Genomic DNA, 21,615 nt, shown 5'->3' on the forward strand with positions numbered 1-21,615 from the left:
TTTTGCACTATGGCTAAGCGGAAAGAAAGTAGGGCCAATTATATCTTTTCATCTAATTACCTTTTCAGAAATTTAATCACTTATGGGTCCAACAAAGAAAGAGCGGCAGTGTGTTTCTTCTAGATAAGAGAGAGAGTTTGTCAGATTAGATGCTTCATCATATTTCCTTTTAGGAGGTACGATGTTAAAAGACCAAAAGAAGGGAGAAAAATGAGCAAATCTCATTTTTTCAGGACAAAATATGATACATTCTTACTTTGCTGAATATAAAGTATCAGACTTATAGACTCACAAGTATACAGAAGACTCAAATGGCTTTTACTGATTCATCTTCCGAATAATGGCAGATCACACCCATAAACACACACACAAACACACACACACGTATTTAATCAGTGCTGGTGATCATTTCACTAAGTTTTCTGGGCTCTAGAAATCATCCTTAAATATTGGCTAGAGTTTTATACTTGATGTCTTTCTATATAGCTAAATGGCTATGCAATAGAGCGATTTAAATAAAGCAGCAAACTGATTGAGGATATATTCCCTATGTGTCTTCATCAGATCAATAAAAGACACAGTTATGCTTATGGAAGCGTGCTGACAAACAGTAATTACAGAGCTGAGGAATCGTCTGTTCAGTCTTGAAAGTAAAAGTTTGATTCCACTCATCATAAAATGTTGGCAGCCTCAGAACGTAGAAGGGAAAAGTAGAGTGAAGATAAATACAATTTTAGAAGGGATATGGACTCTGCAAATCGCTCCTCTACCAGGGATAAATTTAGAATCGAGAGAGTTGATTTAGATATTGACATGGTTCTCCAGGAGAAAGGTAAAATAAAAGGAATTGGACCCGTTAGAGCTTTTGTTTATGGCCTGTCTGGGCACTTTGATGTAACCCTGCCATGGCCTAATGCTGATTACCTTCTTGTAGAACAAGAGATATTGACTAGGGAATGAATGATGTGTAATCCCCAGCTCTTAGGCAGTGCTCTCAAAGAGCGATGTCTTTAACATATGAATTCTTCTCTTTTTTTTTTTTCTCCTTTCATCCTTCTCTTTCACTGTCTCTATTTTTTCCTCTTCTTTTTGTTTCTCCCTCTTTTGGTCTCTGTGTTTGACACTCTCTCCTTCTCTTTCTCCCTCTCTCTGTATCTCCCTGCATCTCAGGCTTCTCTGCAGAATGTCAAACAAAGATCGGCACATTGATTCCAGCTGTTCGTCCTTCATCAAGACGGAACCCTCCAGCCCGGCCTCCCTGACGGACAGCGTCAACCACCACAGCCCAGGTGGCTCCTCAGACGCCAGCGGGAGCTACAGTTCAACCATGAATGGCCATCAGAACGGACTTGACTCGCCACCTCTCTACCCTTCTGCTCCTATCCTAGGAGGTAGTGGGCCTGTCAGGAAACTGTATGATGACTGCTCCAGCACCATTGTTGAAGATCCCCAGACCAAATGTGAATACATGCTCAACTCGATGCCCAAGAGACTGTGTTTAGTGTGTGGCGACATCGCTTCTGGGTACCACTATGGGGTAGCGTCGTGTGAAGCCTGCAAGGCATTCTTCAAGAGGACGATTCAAGGTTAGTGTGGACATGGGAATACCCTACCCTCTTCCAGCCTCACGTGATGGTTTGTTTGTTTGTTTTCCTAGTCTTTATCCTTTCGCATTCTTAATTCTATCTTGAGTATAAAATAGAAATAGATTAAAATTGATAGTGGAGGATTTATAGAATAAACTCCTCCCAGATATGCCCCTTATCAGTTAATTCTCCTTTCCCTGTGCTGTAATGATGGAATGATAGTAAGCTTTGGGTGGAGTTTAAAAGAGCACAGCTATTATTAGAGTAACGTGGGTCTGCTTAGCAACTGAACAAGTGCACACTGGATTAATAGTGCTTTTTCCCCGTCAGATCTTCTTATAGATGCATGGAAGTAACAAATGCTTCAGACCAGTGGTTCTGGAGAGCTTGACAAAATGCAGACCCTAGGCCCCACCCCCAGAGTTTCTGATTCGTTAGGTCTGGGGTAGCAGCCCAAGAATTTACATTTCTAACAAATTGTCGGGTGATGGTGATGCTGCTGGTCCGGGGACCACACTTTGAGAACCACTGCTCCAGACAAGTTTAATTATCTACTCCCTTCTTTCCCTGTAATTGGGTATACTTTCTCCACTTTTTAATGAATTTGCATAAAAAGTCTTCCAAATTATAAAGTATACCATACACATAAGACATACCCAGACCTTTATAGATCTCCAGACTTATAAATAACAATTATTTCCTACATAAAATATGGAAAAATGTGACTGAAATTGGTATGTGCCCTTTTAAACTAGGAATCCACCAATACAGAACTCAGCTCAATTTAAAAGCTATAGATACATATTCTTATAGAAAATGATATTTCACTTTTTTAGATCCTTTGTGATACTTTTGAAGAAAATAGGGGACGGAAAGAATAACTTCATTGAGGATCCTTGGCACACCAGTGATTCCGTTCTGTTCAGTGGTTTATAAAATGAATCTTCTTAACAGCCAGTTGTGGATACAACTACTTATCAGTAGTTCTCAACCTGGCCAGCTCATTGGAATCACCTGGAGACTTTTAAAAAATACAGATGCCAGGGCTTATACCCCAAAATTCTGAATTAATGGGCCTTCGGTGTGGCTGGGGCAAGGAGGGATTTTTGAAAGCATCCTGATTAATGCTTGACGTAAAGCCAAGGTTAAGAACCACAGCACCATACTGTGCTGTGTTCTATCACAGTGCTTCTCAAAGTGTGGTCGCTGGACCACCAGGGTCAGCATCATCTGGGAACTTGTTAGAAGTAGAGATTCCTGGGCCTCATCCCAGATTATCTCGGTCAGGCCCTCTGGGGGTGGAACCCCACCATCCCGTTTCACCTAGACCTCCAAGTCAGTCTAGTCATTCTAAGGCTCACCCAAGTTTGAGAACCTCTGCTTTATACCATGCTGCTGCTGATTTATCACTGACAACTGACCATTGTCATCTAATGGTCCCTTGTTGGATGTGACTGAAATCAGTGTAATAACTTAGTGATGTACTCGTTTTTAAAGTGCAAAAGAGATTGTTTGCTAAACTAATCTTTCTAAATATTTTAACAAAATTCTGAAACCCTTATGTGCACAGAGAGTAATCTCCCACCGTTCCCTTTGGCAAGTCATCTTCATCAGTTGCGCTGAAGATTTTAGTGACTGTGCTTAGTGGAATAGCTTGTACCATCTCCCACTTGCTTTTGTGTTGTGTGTTACATAGCTTCCTTGATTTGTGGCTGATGAATACACAGTTAAATAGTTCACTTAAAGTACGCAGTGTTTCAAGACATCATAACTCTTATATAATAGAGTGGCTATTTAAGCCTAACCTTTCCACAGCCTTTTATAGTTTTAACTGAAGAACACAAACCAAGCTAGTGTGGAGTATGCTAAATATTTTCATATCTGTATCTTCATATTTTATGCATCGTCCTTGCCCTACTTTCTTAGCGTTTTCTTATAAAAACCCATCCGCTACTGGATCTATATTTTTTTCTCATCCAAAAATTGAAGGCATTAATACCCACCTCATGGAATGCTTAAAGATAAAATGTAAAATCACGTGTAAATCCTTTCACTTTTGGGCATTTGAAAAATCTCTTCAGCCTATTGCCTGACACTGCCAAATTTGAGAACGAAAACACACTTCAAATCTTCGAGTTCTTATCAGCCATTGTTCAACCGTATTAGAACACTTATGTTACAGAGTTTCTAAAATTTAAACTATTGGTAATTTGATTTTCTGAACTAAGTTTACACAGCTCTGTGTCTAACTACACAAAAATAAGCAAATATTTTGGAACAAATTAACAAATACTGTGTCTGCTGATATAAGCAAGAAGCTCTGAATATGAAAACCACTCCCATTGACTCAACAAATGTTTACTGAGAACCTACTGTGGGCCAGGCAGCCTCCTGGCTGGAGTTTCATCTTATCAACATCTTTTTAAAGCTTTGTTCCCAAAGGTTTGTGGATTGAGGTGAATTCCTCCTACAAATGTCTCCCGCCTTGAGGGAATACCAAAATTTTTGGATAGGGTGGGGATTAAACTCCTTGGTCCTCAGTATGTTTTCTAAAGAAAGAACAACTATGTGAAAAAATTTCCCGAGTTGCTTAGAAAACAATCGTATAGCTTAGATATGAATAGCTGTGCAATGATTATTTCTTACTTTTCTACTTTTTTATTTTATTTTTTTCAAGTAATTTTATCGGGATCATAATGGTTTATATCATTGTGTAATTTGAGGTGTACATTATTCTTTATCAATTTTTGAATATACTTCATCATGCTCACCCCTAGTAGTCTAATTTTTGTCCATCACCATATATATTACTTACTTTTCTCATTGAGATCATATTGGCTTTTAACGTTGTGTGAATTTCAGGTGTATGTTACGATATCTCAGTTTCTGTGTACATTGCGTTGCGTTCATCACAATAGTCTGGGTTTTATCCATCACCATACACATGTGCCCCTCTACCCCTTTTACCCTTCTCCCATGCAATGGTTATTTACTGAGCAATAACTGGAATAGAGCAATTGAAATTCTATGCCCGGTTCTTCCTTAGGATGCTGAAATGCTCCCAAAAGCTTAACAGAGCAGAGCACAGGGTGATTCTTGGCATTGATATATAGTGCTCAGTTTTACTCCATATTGGAGAAAGCCACTTTCAAGGATTTTGAGCAGGAGACAGAGATGTCACTGTCCAGATTAGCACTCTGGACTTGCCCACCTGGCTGTGTTTGTAGCTGGCAGCTGGGCAGCACTCAGTAAGGCTACCCCGCTCGCGGCATCCACAGGCCTCACACTGTGGTGCTTACTTTGCCCCAAAGAGGCAGTGAGGCAAATAAAGGGATTAAATTGTGAAAGTGTAATGTAATAATTAGGATGGTGATTGTAAGGAAGATGGGAATGGCCCCTCCTCTCTGTGGCCAAATAGTGATTGAACTCCAAAGATGCTCGCAAAGATGTGGCTGGAAGAATCTCTTGTCTCATCACAGGTTCTTATTCTGGTGCTGAGGGACCATAGAGTCCGTTCTCAGGCCCTGAGGCAGAATGACAGCCAAACTATCCTCGACAGATAGTAGGTGGTCTCTCCCTTCCCTCGCTTGAAGCTCTCCAGGGAATGAGAAGGGATTTCAAAACCCCGCTTAAGAATGTGTCTTTCTTGTGTCTCACCACCTTTATGGCCAGGACATTATGTAAGTGTGGTTTCTGCCTCAACAGAGCCGGCTTCTCCTGTCATTGACAATAATCATGGGGAATATTGCCTCTTCACAATCTTTATTTCTTGTTACAATAATTTATTTTTAAAATTGCTTATAAAATGTGTAATAAATATAAATATTAAAAGTTGGGCAAAATATTTCTTACATTTAGAGCCAAAAGCACATCTATCCAGAACACATCTTGAGAAAAGTCATCGGAATTGTTCTTTTCAAAGCTGAGTCTGGTATTCTGGGTTGTAAAAGGCAATTAATCATAGATTTCAATGAAAGTCAACCAGAAAGGCATATTTTATTTATTGACTGCTTGCACGTTATCATTGGAAAACTAGTGAAAGAGGTCAGTACTTAGGTAAAAGTCAAGGTTTTCATTTTGTTTTGTTTTTCTCCTGACCAACTTTTAGAGGACATTGAGAGTCCTTCCCTATCATCCAGCAGGGTTACAAATGGCAGCAATGATTTCACTGTCATTTTCTAGGTTTATTAACTTTTGTGTTTGCGGTATCATTATTCTGATTTTTTTCTCATTCCAGTTTTGGCCTCAATTCATAAATGACAGAGGATTATTATTATTATTATTATTATTATTTGGACATTCTCTTTAAGAGTTTTCCCTGGATTCTTTTTTTTATAATTTAAATTTTTTTTTTTTTTCCTGAGGAAGATTAGCCCTGAGCTATCCACTGCCAATCCTCCTCTTTTTGCTGAGGAAGACTGGCCCTGAGCTAACATCCATGCCCATCTTCCTCTACTTTATACATGGGATGCCTACCACAGCATGTCTTGCCAGGTGGTGCCATGTCCGCGCCCGGGATCCAACCGGGCAAACCTGGGGCTGCTGAAGCAGAACATGCAAACTTAACCGCTGCGCCACAGGGTGACCCCATCCCTGGACTCTTGTTAAGGAGACAGGAGAAGGAAAATATCTTTATACCCTAAAAAGGTCAATACATATTTCATTATTTAATATACAAAACACTAGCCCCCTGAAGTTTTTATTTCTATATAAGAATGTGGAAAATAAGTTTTATATTTTTTTATATGTATTTGTGTGGTTAATATGGCCATTTCAACTCCTCAGGCGAACAGGAAGGCGCTCTTTTTTTCCCCCACTTTTAAAAAAGGAAATTAGATATTTAAAAATATGGAATTTTTTTTTAGGTATTTATTGTAGTTTGGATTTTGGATTTATATAAAACCGGATCCAGGGGCCGGCCTGGTGGCACAGCACTTAAGTTTGCATTTCCACTTCGGTGGCCCAGAGGTCGCCGGTTGGGATCCCTGGTGTGGACATGGCACCACTTGTCAAGCCATGCTGTGGCAGGTGTCCCACATATAAAGTAGAGGAACATGGGCACAGATGTTAGCTCAGGGCCAGTCGTCCTCAGCAAAAAGAGGAGAATTGGCAGCAGATGTTAGCTCAGGGCTAGTCTTCCTCAAAAAAAAAAAAAAAAAACAGATCCAAATCTCAACCACTTACCAGCTGAGAGAACTTAACTTCTCTGCGCCTCTATTTCCCAGGTGATAAGGGTTAAGTGAGAGAATGTACTGGAAAGTGCCTGAGCCATAGTAAGTGCTCAATAAATTACTGACATTGCTTGGTATTGGCAATATGACTGGGACACTCAAGCACTGGGTGGTTCAAATATTCTAGCACAGAGAGGCGTCCTCATGCTCAACCAGAGGGACGCCTATCATCCCTCAGCTCACAGCTGTTCCCCCTTCTGCTGTCATAGACTCTCTTTCCTTGTAGCCATTCCTCACCAATGCCAGGAGGCATTCAGGTGGGCTGGCTGGGAATTCCGTTGGATGATGGTAATCAGTTAACTTTTCTTTTTCTGTGACTGTGGATGGGAAACTGGGTAAATCGGAAAGGGAGCCTGGATCTTGGAACTTGCCTAAAACATCAGATTTCCAGTTGAGCTTTGCCTGTGGGATTTAAGAAATGAAGAATCAGAATGTCTTTGATGAGACGTACAAGTCACCATTCTGAGAACTAAGTCCACTCGGAACGTTTATGGGACCTGGGACAGGAGTACAGTGGACACTCACATACCATATATGTACATATTTAAAAGTTTATAAATCAAGATAACAAACTGCTAAGTAAAATATGTCCCATTCTCTTATTTGACAAATGTACCTTCATAATGGGCTGGGAGGCCAGCTTTCCATTTTAGTTCTGAGACTCATAGGAGATTTGTGTCAGAACGAGGCACGAGAAGGAGAGCTAGTCAGCCTGCAGCCCACCCATTTCTCTTCCTCCCCCTCCACCTCCCATCGTGTCTGGTACATGTGGACACCCCTGCCCACAGTCCGAGGCCCATCCACCCCTTCCAAACAGCTCCCCCTTGACCATGCATGGACCTCTTAGGGTGCGCACTGGCAGGGCAGTGCAGTCCAGGCCAGCTTCCAGAGGATGGGCCCCCAGGAGAAGCCCACGCAGGCCCTGCAATGGAATTTGTGGTGATTTTCCCAGGGAATTTGAGAGTCCCAGGTACTGGGGATTGTGGGGTACAAAGGGGTCGGCTCCAGCTGGGCTTGTCCTTTTAGCCTATTGGAGGGCTCCTTGCTCTGTGGATGGCTTTTGGGTAGAGACTCTTCTTGTCTGGGTCTAAAGGTTTCATTGATAAGAACCTAAATATCACCATAAACATGGAGCGTTAAAGATTAGGTATCTACCTGCAAGCCATACGCTCTTGGCATGGCCTCAGGATCAGATGCTGCTGACTTCTTTTCCATCTGAATGCTGACTCCTTCCTGAAGGGTAATTCTAGAGGATTTTTCCTGGATGTCACATTTTCTTGGCCATCGTGTACTATTTTAGTCTTAGAATATTTGTGGCACTGGAGGAAATAAGAACTTAGAAGTTGAGTATCTGAACAACATATGAAGCTTCCAAAGGAAAATAGTAAAATATTATCTATTTAACTTAGTGTTTAGAGAAAATAATTACCCCAGTTTCTTAATGGCAGCTTTAAAATTTTAATATGTTCTAAAATTAAAATCCAAAAGAATATGGAAATGTTTAAATTGGCTTGAAGAATCTCAGTGATTATCAGTTTGGGGGCTGTATTTTTTTTTTTTTTTTAAAGATTTTATTTTTTCCTTTTTCTCCCCAAAGCCCCCCAGTACATAGTTGTATATTCTTTGTTGTGGGTCCTTCTAGTTGTGGTATGTGGGACGCTGCCTCAGCGCGGCTTGATGAGCAGTGTCATGTCCGCGCCCAGGATTCGAACCAACGAAACACTGGGCCGCCTGCAGCGGAGCGCGCGAACTTAACCACTCGGCCACGGGGCCAGCCCCAGTTTGGGGGCTGTATTAAATTAAATATTGAGGTAATATTTTCAAAAGAAATATTGTCTGAAATTCATTTGCTTTAGCTCAGAGCTTGCTTTTGTTATAAGTTTAATTGACTTTTCCACTTTTGCTTGCGTTTGAGGACAGCTCTGTCTGATTTTGGGAAATGCATTAATGTTGCCAAATGAGAAATATTATTCTCCTCCTGCTATTTTAATTGTTAGCTTGAGTGTTTATTTTAATAGTAAAATGTAGCAGTGCAGACTTTCTCTGTTAGTAGATAATATGCATTATATGAATGCATGTTCTAGGAAACAGCGTCATTTACGGTTTCATTTCTCTCAGTTTTGACTCACTGAACCCAGTTTTTAGGATAAATGAGTGGTGACTCCTTTTCTGTGGTTTGTTCTGACTTTTAGAAATTGACCCAAATTGTCGTCACTTCTGAGGTTGTTAAAGAGCTACTCGTCAGCAAACTTTTTCTGAAAAGGGTTAGAGAGTTAATCCGACAGTAAATATCTTAGCATCTGTGGGTCATAGGCCTTCCCTGTCACATACACAGCTTTGCTTTATTTTATTTTTTAAGCTGTTTGAGAATACAAGAAACAGTCTAAGCTTTGGGCACACAAAAACATGCCTAGGGCTCCAGTTGACTGCTGGTTATAGTCTGTGTAACTGCTCGCCCGAAACACCCTCACTTTATCTTCCTTTTTTTTTTTTTTTTTTGGTGAGGAAGATTGGCCCTGAGCTAACATCTGTTGCCAATCTTCCTCTTTTTGCTTGAGGAAGATTGTCCCTGAGCTAACATCTGTGCCAGTCTTCCTCTATTTAGTATGTGGGATGCCACCACAGCATGGCTTGATGACTAGTGTGTAGGCCTGCACCTGGGATCCAAACCTGCAAACCCCAGGCTGCTGAAGTGAAGCAGGCAAACTTAACCCCTGTCTTCCTTTTAGTTAACATTGACTGCCCAAATTTTCATTCCAGAGGACTTCCCAGGCGACTTTGCTTACATATCACTTGTTTAAACTGAAAGCAAATTCTCTATCTCGAAGACGTTTTTAGTCTATTATCTCAGTTTTCAGAATATTTTTACTTTTTTCAGGATCAGCATTTTCCAGTCTCTTTTCACTGTTCACTACGACATATACTTGTGTGTATCAGCTTGCTAATCAGAAAAGAGAAATCAACATAAATTAACATAAAGTAACATTTAGAGTGGCTGACAAAAAGTGGGATCTTGGGTTGTATAAAATGAGTGATTATTTTCAGAAATTAAATTGCATGGTTGATCTTTGATCAAAGAAAAGAAAATAGAAGAAAATGTCACAATCCTCACTCTGTTTTTGTCCGTCAGATGTTAGGAGTTCAAATTTGCAACACCAGAATCACTGGTTGTTATTCACATGTTTATTAAACACATCATATTATGTTACTATATTTTGAAAGTCATTTAAAATCAACAAATCATTTTAACTTTTGACTCAAAGGTGTATTTTCCAGTTGGGTCACGCTGTATAAGAACCTGTCCCATGTGAGAGGGTATATACCAGTGCATTCAGGGAGGAAATGAATTTGCAATGAAACTTTATTTTTTTGTGAAAAAGATCGGCTCTGAGCTAACGTGCATTCTCAATCTTCCTCTTGTTGCTTGAGGAAGACTGTAGCTGAGCTAACATCTGTGCCAATCTTCCTCTATTTTGTATGTGGGAAGCCACCACAGCATGGCTTGATGAGCAGTGTGTAGGTCCATGCCCGGGATCCAGACCTGTGAACCCTGGGCCACCAAAGAGGAGCCCATGAACTTAACCTTTACACCACTGGAACAGCCCCTCAATGAACCTTTTTATGTCATGATAAAATGTCCAACTGTAGTTTACTCTCAAATTAGCGGGATTTGATAATTAGTCAAATTAGCAACAAAATTCACTTTCTTAGCGATATATTTGCAAAATGAGTGACCCTCCCTTCTACTATCATGTTATTTCACAGTGGTTGGGAAGGAGGTATAGTATGTGTTTTATGTCCCTCTGGTAAACTATATTACATTTATTTTTATTTAAAAAAAGTTTTTATAGTAGCAATATCACTAACTCTTAAAAGTACAATAGTTCCAATTAATAAAAGGACAAACTTTTCAGTAACCTTTTAAACTTAATTCTTTCTTCGTCCTTTCTCTGAACTTCTAATATATCTGTAATATTCATATATTCTCCATTGAGTCTGCTCTTCTATGGGCTGCGTTATAGGATCAGGAAAAATAAGGATGTTATTCCGGATTATCTTTGCATATACATGCTTAAGCGCCTATGCTCTCTTTTATTTATTTTTGGAAACTTCTTTTTTCTTTCACAAAAACCTCTGCACTCAGAAAATAAAGTCAATTTTCCAGGATTCGCTTGAGCCAGTGTCCTCCAAAGTATCAGCAGGAAAGAAAGGTACTTTCAGGGGCTGATTGTGGCTAGAGCTGGCATGAGACCTGGTACCCCTCTGGTTCCGGGGTAATAGCATCCGATATCCTGACCCCCTGGGCCACTGGAACATACCTCTCTCCCTGACTCAGTCACTCTCAGAAAGGAAGCACATTCATTGCCCTTTTTTTCCAAGGATTTTGGTGGAGAGTAATTCTCTTCTCTTAGCCTGCCCCAGCCTCCTGGGCTCTCCCAGCCTTCCACGCCAGTCCTCCTCCCATCAAGGAACTGTTGAGTAGGCAGTTTGTGTGGTTCGTATGCTCAGTTCTGAGGGACTTCAAGGATCGGTTCCAATTAATTCGTTAAAAATGCCAGTTACTTTCCTGTCTGTTAGAAGGTGGACTTTTTACGTTTGTGATGGGACTTCCTAGCTCGTGGGGTGTGGCTGTTTCTTTCCCTGCAGCTCACTGGACTTTCCTGAGGATATGTCCTCCTAGTCACCCTCAGTTTGTCTGGTGACTGTTTCCATGTATGGGCTGGAGACTATTCTTTGATTTTAAGATAAACACTCCAGCAGAGATATCAGCGCCTCTCTTAACATTCTAATAGCTTTCATTCTTTCTTTCTTGTTCTCCCATAACCCAGAACCCAGCCCTGACAAATAAGGCTGTTTTTATTCAGAGGAACAATCAAGAAATTACCTTTTTAGAATAGCCCCAGTCTACAGAACACGATATTAAACTCTCAAATACAAACAGCAAGAATGATACGTGTACTCTGTATTTTCCCAAATGCATGGTTTTGTTCTTTGTGAGGTTTTTTTGGTGAGGAAGGTTGGCCCTGAGTTAAAATCTGTTGCCAATCTTCCTCCTTAACATCTGTGCCTGTCTTCCTCCATTTTGTTTGTGGGATGCTACCACAGCATGGCTTGATGAACGGTATGTAGGTCTGCAACCAGGATCTGAACCTGTGAACCCTGGGCCGCTGAAGTGGAGTGCACGAACTCAACCACTATGCCACTGGGCCGGCCCCTCAAAATGCATGTTTTTATACATAGGTTAAAATAATTACATGATAAGATCCTCCCTCCAGGAAACTAGACTTTTGGTGGTGAGCACAATGCAGTCTATATGGAAGCTGAAATAGAAGGATGTACATCTGAAATTTACATGATGTTATAAACCAATGTGACTTCAATAAAATAATGAAAAAAGAAAGAAAGAAACTCAACATTGGTTATGGCTAAATCCACTTAGAGTAGATGAAAATGTTCATCCTAAAGGTAGGAAAGAAAGCAAAAAAAGGAGTGATGAGAGTTTTTTTGTCTGAAGTTTCGGTTGATGTGACGGTGGGTCACTCTTTTTGGTACCTGGTTGTAGGAGTCAATGTCTCCGTATGATTTGCTGAACCCCAAGGAAAGGGAACATCAGTACTTGTTAAAATTCAAGTTTTGGAAGCTGTGAGGCAGGTTGTGAGGAATGGCAGGGTGGGGTTCAGTGGCGTGGCTCATGATTTGTTTTGTTTACTGGGAACGCCTAGGGCAATGAGTCATTTCTCTGAGATATGAGTGGATAAACTGAGGTAGCATCTCAGAAGTGATAAAGTATACACACTGCCTTCTTTTGAAGTTGCTGATTAATGGGATTCAACCACGTTAAGGCCTCTCTTGTCCATTACACAACTTTAAAAAGTTTTATGCAAAAGCAAAATTAGGTAAAGGATGCTGGTAAATTATTCTAGTTTATACTAAAAGTAAATATAAGTTCATATTTTTAAAAAAAGCTTCAACATTTATTAACTTTTTAATTAAAAAAATTTTATTGTAACAAACATAAAATACGTAAAACATAAAATGCACATAACATAAAAAATACGTAACATAAAATTTTCCATCTTAACCATTTTTAAGTGTACGGGATATTAGTGTTAGCTCTGTGCTCCTTGTTGTACGACAGATCTTTAGAACTGTTTCTTCCTACAAAGCTGAAACTCTATACTAATTAAACGACTCCCCATTGCCCCCTCTCCACAGCCCCTGGTAATCACCATTCTACTTTCTATTTCTGTGAGTTTGACTTCTTTAGATCCCTCCTATAAGTGGAATCACATAGTATTTGTCTTTTTTGTGACTGGCTTATTTCACTTAGCATAGTGTCCTCAGGTTATCCATGTTATAGTGTATGACAAATTTCCTCCTTTTTTAAGGCTGCATAATATTCCATGTATGTATAGAATGCATTTTCTTGATCCATTTATCCGTCAGTGGACATTAAGTTGTTTCTGCCTTTTGGCTACTGTGAATAATGCTGCAGTGAACATGGGTGTACAAATAACCTTTGGAGATCCTCTTTCCAATTTTTGGGGATATATACCCAAAAGTGGGATTGCTGGATCATATGGTAGTTCTATTTTTAATTTTTTGAGGAACCTCCATACTGTTTTCCATAATGGCTGCACCATTTTACATTCCCACCATGAGTGCACAAGGGTTCCAATTTCCCTGCATCCTCTCTAGCACTTGTATTTTCTTTTTTTTGATAGTGCCTAATGAGTGTGAGGAGAATGTTTAAACATTTCTGAGCAGTTTCAGATGCTCCCCAAATTTGAAGTTCTAATCTTTTACTTCCTTCAGCTTATCCATAAGTAATGACATATGTGGACAGTATAAATAGTTGTTTTCAGCCTCTTGAATTAATACAATGCCTTTACAAATAATGGATGAAGGGTTTGTTCATTTGTCCTAGTGATAATGAATATATTAGCTTTTAAAATGTGCCACCCATTATTGTAAGTGCTTTACACTGATTATCTTATTTAATTCTTCCATCCTCCCAAGGAGGTAGATACTACTATTATAGTATTATTATATTATTTATAGATGTGGAACTTGACGCACAAAGAAGTAATTGCCCAAACACCATTGGGTGTCAGACAGTCTGAACCCAGAGTCCCATCTCTTGACTCCTCATTCCGCTGCCTTGTATATTTTAAAAGCTTTTAAAGTATTGAATAATTTTAGACTGAATTTTTCTTGCGAGGTTTTAGGCCATGGGCAAAATTTTCCATTAAGTTGTTAAAATAAAAATGGGGAATTAAGAATAATCCCAAAGTTATGATTAGATAATATCCAAGGTTTTTAAGAAGGAGGCAGTCAGAAGTTAGTCTTAAAAATATCTAAATTTTTAGAATTCATTTTCAGAAACCCCCTAAATAGGAAGTGTAAGAGTTCAGCTCTTCACCTCCACCCTATCAGTTTTCTGTCTCAGTTCTCTGGATTTTTATCTGCTGACACTCATTTCGCCACTGGAATTTTAGTTGCTAGTCTTCCGTTGATCCTAAAAATGTACCTCCCGACCCACCACTGATAACACTTCCCAGACTCTGTAATTCTTGATTTCGGGAGGAAAGAGGCTTATTTCTCTTCCTGTTTTGATATGAGAATGATGGTCCGCTTGCATACACTTTGTGACCATGACCGAGGACACAGCTCAGGATCGATTTCTTTTCTTATGATGAGTACTAGTCAGAAGGAGGGAGGAAAAAAAGCATGATTATATGACTGGATCTATATTTTTAAAGAAAAAACTTATATATTCTTTGGGATTAAATCTTGTTTTATTTTGGTTTGAACAAGCTTAAAGAAACAACCACATTTTTACATACTTTATTGTAAGGTCATCGCTGCATTAAAAAGAAGAGAATGCAGTACAAGGAAATCTTGATTAATTTAGAATTTAGAGGTTGAAATCCGAATGTACCCTTAGAGTGAATCGGAAAGCATACCCTAAATCTGCATTTTGATATCCACTTTTTCAGTGCGTACTATTAACATAGTTTCCACTTGAGGAAGATCAGAGGCAAATACAAGCATCTTCAAAAGAGTGAATCTAGCCCAAGATTTTGTCCTTGATTTCACCTTTTTTTTCCTTCCACCTCCAAAGCATCTTCACTACTCCCCAGGTACCTGTCTGCTTCTGGAACACCCTCACTGTCCCCCAGAGTCTTCAGACGATGTTTTATACAGAGAACAATTCCGTATGTTGTAAATATTTAAAGCAAAAGCTCTCCAACTCTATTCGTCCATTTGTTCTTCTCAGATGTTATCAATTTACTAAGATTTCTTTAGTAACATCTGTACCGAACTTGCCGGAAGCTACTTGATAGGATTGTGAGCAAGAATGGAGTAATAGATTGTAAAGTATTTCTTATCATTGAATGACCTGCAAAGCTGAAATATTTACACTAGGGGCCTTTAAGAAAATGCTTGTTCTATGACAGGCTGTTTATATGACAGAGTGAGAGTTAATCAAGATTCCAGGAGGAGGAGGGAGACATCCCTACCCCACCCTCCCCTGGGCAGTCATCAAGCAGGAAGCCCCTCACTGTCCCCAGCTAAGGTTTCCCCTATAGCCTTCCTTGCTGAGGAACTGCCAGGCACTCTTCTGCAGTCCCCGTCATGGCAGACAGTTTAAGTACATGGGTTTGATTTCAGAGAGGAAAATCTTCAGGCGCAAACACAACACAGTTGGAGTTTTCATAGCTCTTGGACTTTCTCCGTTTTATTCTCGATCCAGCTGGCAGCCCTATCTGAGTTCCTGACCCTTGGGGTAATGGGTCATTCTTCTTTCTTGAATGTTCGTTCGCTTGCATTTCTCATAATGTGCCTGTTGATTTAACAGGCCTGCTTGTGCCTACTAGCCTTCTGCCTTACTAGCACCAGACCAGGAGAAATTCTGCCTGGCGTTTCCTTACTTGTGGGCTGAGAACCAGCATCTGGGACCTTCTCAAGCCCTTCTTAGCTCCTCTTCTGTGTCCTGAATCCCTCCCCTGAGTCTAGTTACAATGTTGTCATTATTGTTGATAATCAGTGCTCACTCTGTGTCACGCACGCTGCTGGGTACCTTAAATACTTGATCTCATTGGATTTTCCCAGCAAGCCCGTAAGGTACCAGTTGTTACGACCCATCTCCATTTCATTCGCAAAGAAAGTAACTTCAAATCTGAATGTTTTCCCCAAATCACACAGCAAATGGTAGAACCGGGTTTTGAAGGCAATTTGACTCCAGCATCTTGTTTGTGTTTGCTGTTATAACGCCTCCTACAGCTTAAGTACAGGTCAGGTACCATCGCTTGTGTCAAGCAAGATTCCCCAAAATCTGTACCAACTTTGGAGGATGCAGATAGGTACCTGTTGAATACCTGAACTTGATCTTGGAGGAGCAGTCTAGTACCAATGTCTCTTTTCTGACAAAGCTCTGGGCACATTGATAGCATTCAAGAACAGCAGCATTTAGGGACACTGTTAGGAAAGGATGTGCTTGCTTTCACTTGTGTAAGGTACACAAGGACAATCTCAAGATTGGGATGAAGTCAAATTCCTAATGAAGAGTCATTTGCTTTGGTCATGTGGGGTAGGATCCAAATGCCCCCACACTTGTCATATGGACTTACTGTACCAGTTGGTAACTGCCACTGCAAAATGTACACATTGAAAGCTTTTCTGTTCAAAGATAGCAGATGAATTAGACCTAATTAGCATCACTTTCTTTCACTATTATTTTATTAACAAACCTTTCTTTTTAGTTGTCTGCTTTTTTTTTTTTTTGAGGAAGATTAGCCCTGAGCCAACACCTGCCTCCAATCCTCCTCTTTTTGCTGAGGAAGATTGGCCCTGAGCTAACGTCCATGCCCATCTTCCTCTACTTTATATGTGGGACGCCTGCCATGGCATGGCTTGATGAGCAGTGCATAGGTCCGTGGCCAGGATCTGAACCAGCCAACTCCGGGCCGCCGAAGAGGAATGTGCGAACTTAACTGCTGTACCATCAGGCTGGCCCCTAGTTGTCTCTTTTAAAAGAGAGATAGGCAGACTCATATCAAGGTTGTTTAAAATTTGTAGATAGAGAAAGAACATATAAAAGTTCATGTTGGATACTGAGCACAGCAGATTTGGGGGTTATGCTGAGCTCAGATGCGATGCCTTTCTTGTGGCAGTGTTGTCTATGAGCTCATTATGAAGGCTTCTGTGACCCCTTCCATACACTGGAAGCTTAAAAGCTAGGATGAAGTGTCTGTGCACAACACGTAGCGGATGTGTCCCACGCTGGAGAAGAACAGTTGCCTTTTCCAAGAAGGTATCATCACATGGAAACTAAAGACAGTGAATTTCACCCTGGATGAAAGATGTTCATATCCTCCACCATTTTCATCAATGAGCGCATTTTTATGATACACTTCTTATTCTCTTTTAAATGCATTTCAGATCACACCCTCCTGATGATGAATTCCTTCTTTTCCCTATCATGAACAATAGCATTGTTTTGGGATCTTTAAAATGCATTGTTTACAACTCGACACCTGTTGCTTTGGTGACATGGTGTGTTTTGTTTCTGTGGAATTAAACTGGTCGCAAACCAGAGTGGTACAGAGACAAGTTGAGGGATTTCTTTGGGAGGTGTTGAGAGATTCCATTCTCTAAAAGCAACCCTATCCTCTGCCACAGCTGCCCTTGCGCCAGAAGCCTGACAACAGCAAAGACAATGCCAAGATCCACTCTTACCCTATTCTCCCAGGCATCAAAATTTCCCTTCCAACCAGCAACAATAGCAACAACAACAGCTACACAAAGCACCCTCTCAGAAGATAGAATTTCAGTTTTTATTTCTATTCCAAACAGCACTCAATTAATTACTTATAAAAGATGAGCGTCAGGCAGCATTGTGTCATAGTAGGAGCGCAGACTTTGAGTCCAGAGCACCTGGGTTTGAATTCTGCCTCCGATACTTGTTAGCTATGCGATTCTGGGTATGTTACCTCTTTTCTCTGTGTCTTAATTCTCTCATTCTCTCATCTGCAAAAGGAGAGTTCTCATATGTAAGGTACATAGAGGAGTTCCTGGCACTCTGAGTGTTTCTTATAGGTATTGCCTTGTAAGTTTTAATGGGTGCATTTAGGGAGCATTGGGCTGGATGTCAGGATATTTGAGTTCTAGTCTTTTTTCTGCAATTAATTAATCCTTATTCTTATAAAGAGGGTCAAGCGATCATAGATAAGTCAGTACCTATTCATCTCTCTGTGGTCTACATAAAAGGAGAGGGCTGAACCAACTGGAATTTAGGATCTCTTTGAAGTCTAATATCCTATAAATCTGCATTGTTTTAGGCTAAAGGATATATTATTGGTGGATTGCGGTCAGTTTTATTCTAATTGACTACACTTAGGATTTTTTTAATGAATAATTTGGGGCTCACCATTAAAATGATGGAATGAGGAATAGGATCACTAAAAATCAAGGTGACAGATAATGAGTACTTCCTGTGGCTCATTGACTTGACTGGACATCGTGCTGGACACAGGGGACTGCAAGGAGAGCATAAGTCCTTGCCCTCGTGGAACACACGGTTGGGACAGGAGGTGAACAATTCAATAGACACACAGAATAAAGTATGTTCAGCACTAAGAGAAGGACTCACCTGATGATAAGTGCAAGAGAACTAATTACACCGCTAAGGACCCGCACCTCAGTCTTGCGGGGGAGCTTTATGGAAGAGATGATAAAAGAAGCACATGAGAGGACCAGCAGGAAAGACAACGCTGCTTTCTAAGAACTTGGAGTAATTCAGTGTGCTTGTCAAATAAGTGGGTGGCTTGAGATAGGGGTAGAAATTGACCTGGGACAGTGGCAAGAGATAAGACTGGGGTGAGATTTTTGAAGAGTTTTGCAAATACTTTACTTTCAATTATAATCAGATTATACTCAGTGATAGGCAGTGTATGAACTCCAGTCTAGTAACCAGAAATGTTCACGAGAAGATGTGGTTGACATCTCAGAAATTCACTTCTTAGACAACTTGATACGTTAAAAAAATAACGTGAGGGGCCAGTCTGGTGGCATAGCGGTTAAGTTCACATGCTTCACTTTGGTGGCCTGGGGTTCACTGGTTCAGATCCCAGGCACGGACCTAGGCACCACTTATCAAGCCGTGCTGTGGCAGCATCCCACATATAAAGTAGAGGAAGATGGGCATGGATGTTAGCTCAGGGCCAATTTTCCTCAGCAAAAAGAGGAGAATTGACAGAGAATGTTAGCTCAGGGCTAATCTTCCTCAAAATAAATAAATAAATAAATAAAATAACTTGAATTATTATACTTCTTCCTCTCCTCTTGTATCTGTAAAATATAACTCTGTGTACTGGAGTTGTTGGCAGGGCAAATCTTCTTTCAACTTCTCTGGGTGAATGGCGAATTCATTTTCACACCATTGCATAAATCTGAGGAAGGTTGTTTTTATACTATTCCCAAACTCCAGACTTAAATCTTAGAGTCAAAGTATTTAATAATCAATGGAATCTTACAGTGTTTCTCCCTTTTCTTCTCAGAAGGGAGAACAAAACAATATGTGGTGGGTTTTTTTTTTTTTTTGAGGAAGATTAGCCCTGAGCTAACATCTGCTGCCAATCCTCCTCTTTTAGCTGAGGAAGACTGTCCCTAAGCTAACATCTGTGCCCATCTTCTACTTTATACATGGGACACCTACCACAGCATGGCTTGCCAGGTGGTGCCATGTCCACACCCAGGATCCGAACCAGTGAACCCCAGGTTGCCGAAGTGGAACGTGTGCACTTAACTGCTGTGCCACTGGGCCGACCCCCGATATGTGGTTTTAATAGCTCTATTTCATGTAATGCTTACCATGTTATAAAGCAGATGTGATTATTCCTCTTCTGCAGTTTAGCAAACCTAAACTAATACAAGTAAAGTCACAGTTCAAGTTCACACAGCTAATAAATGGCAGAGCTGGAATTTGGACCTACGGCTGCCATGTCCTTCCTCCCTCTTCTCTCTGCCTGTGCCCTCACTCATTCATCCTCAGATGTTTTCCTGATCCATAAGAAGGCAGGAGCTAAGGATGGACATGCAGTGGGCATACAAGAATTGTTTCCACCTTTTCTTGGACATGAATATGCTCAGTGCCTAGTCTTGAGTTAATTGCTGTGGAATTAAAGTGAAAAACAAATGACCATGCTCACATATCTGGGGGAAACTGAGGCAGGATATGTCTTTCCAGTTTAAACAACTGGAAAAAAATCAAGGCTAAGTAATTTCATCCCATTTTATAGCCTTGTTTTTCTGCTAAACCATTTTTTTGTTTTGTTTTGTTTAAGATTTTATTTTTTCCTTTTTCTCCCCAAAGCCCCCCGGTACATAGTTGTATATTCTTCATTGTGGGTCCTTCTAGCTGTGGCATGTGGGACACTGCCTCAGCGTGGTTTGATGAGCAGTGCCATGTCCGCACCAAGGATTCGAACCAACAAAACACTGGGTCGCCTGCAGCGGAGCGCGCGAACTTAACCCCTCGGCCACGGGGCCAGCCCCTAAACCATTTTTTATTCAATACAATGGGGAAATAGGATCTTGTGATTAGATATACTGTACTGGGAGGTGGTCAATGTTGGTACCCGCTGTAGGCTCAGTAGCCCTCCCAACAGGGTTCACTGGAGGATGAAACCAGAGTATGTGGTCCCAGTCTCCAGTCGCTGGACATGGCTCAGGGTTTATAAGCCTGCCTGCTTGTGGGTTTCTTTCTGATCTTCTTTCCTTAAAGGCAAAGCATCATCTATTCCCATTTGGGAGTGAGCCCTGAGTTTCACTGTGAAATTCAGCAATTTGTGTCCACATACTATTGTGGCTCTTAAATACTGTGTCTGTGATTATCAGAATTTAATCCTACAGAACCTTAAAGAACCAAATATCAGAAGACCTTTTCTATACCCACCTTTCTCCCACCTCATTTTTTAGGGGGTAGAGGGACAGCGAAAAGGCAAGGGCAATAAGACTTTGGTGTAACCCTCTGTATGAAATTGCTTTGATAAGAAACGGATGTGACTGTTAACCTGACAGGACATTCCTCTCGTCCCACCTCAGTATGCCACAACCTACACTTCACGGTGGTTTGGGGTCCCTTTAGTTGTCTGGCACTGCCATTCCTTGTAATATTTGGGGCGTCCTCTTTTAGGGCTGGAGGCAGATTCTTGAAATACCTTCAGTGATCTGAAGATCTTTGAAATCTGAAGGCAGATTTAAAATTTAATAATGGACCCAAATCATTTGGCGTTGCATCTTGTGATAAAGAGGCCAGTCAAATGTTTTGAGTGAATATGAATGAAGTGGCGTTTGACTTCTTCCTCCCTCACCCCCATAGCTTGTAAGGTGACTGCAATGGCAGTTCTAAAGGAAGCTTCAAAAAGTGTTCAGAGTAATCCCTTGGGAACAGGTATAGTGTCCCTGGGTAACTTATTTTGAAGTCTAACTTTGGGTGTATTCTTTGAAAAAAGAAATAGCATCCTTAACTGTATGTGCACTGATGCAATTATGACCCCCTTTTTTTTTTTACCACAGATACATAATAAATTATTATTCCATGTTATCTAATACCAACTATGGATAACATTATTTTCTTTTTCAGGTGGAATGAGCAGAAAGTAGCTAGAAACAAAGGAGCATTAAAAACAAGAGAGAAAAGAAAAGAAAGGGAAGTTGTGTCTCTGTATAGAAAACCCTTTACTACTCTAGAACAAAAGAGAGGGTTTTCTTTCTTTCTTTTTTATGTTTTT

General features: G+C 40.5%; 1 protein-coding gene across 18 annotated transcripts in view; it reads left to right on the forward strand.

Moving 5' to 3' along the window:
- Nucleotides 1-21,615, forward strand: part of ESRRG (estrogen related receptor gamma) — a 599,908-nt gene that overhangs the window by 419,335 nt on the left and 158,958 nt on the right. For all 18 annotated transcript variants that reach the window (XM_046680133.1, XM_046680125.1, XM_046680138.1 and 15 more), the window contains one exon: nt 1,171-1,586. In XM_046680133.1, the coding sequence (XP_046536089.1) occupies nt 1,171-1,586 (416 nt within the window). The remainder of the gene's footprint in view (nt 1-1,170; nt 1,587-21,615) is intronic.

Source organism: Equus quagga, chromosome 12 (assembly GCF_021613505.1).
Source record: "Equus quagga isolate Etosha38 chromosome 12, UCLA_HA_Equagga_1.0, whole genome shotgun sequence".
NCBI classification, from domain to species: Eukaryota; Metazoa; Chordata; class Mammalia; order Perissodactyla; family Equidae; genus Equus; species Equus quagga.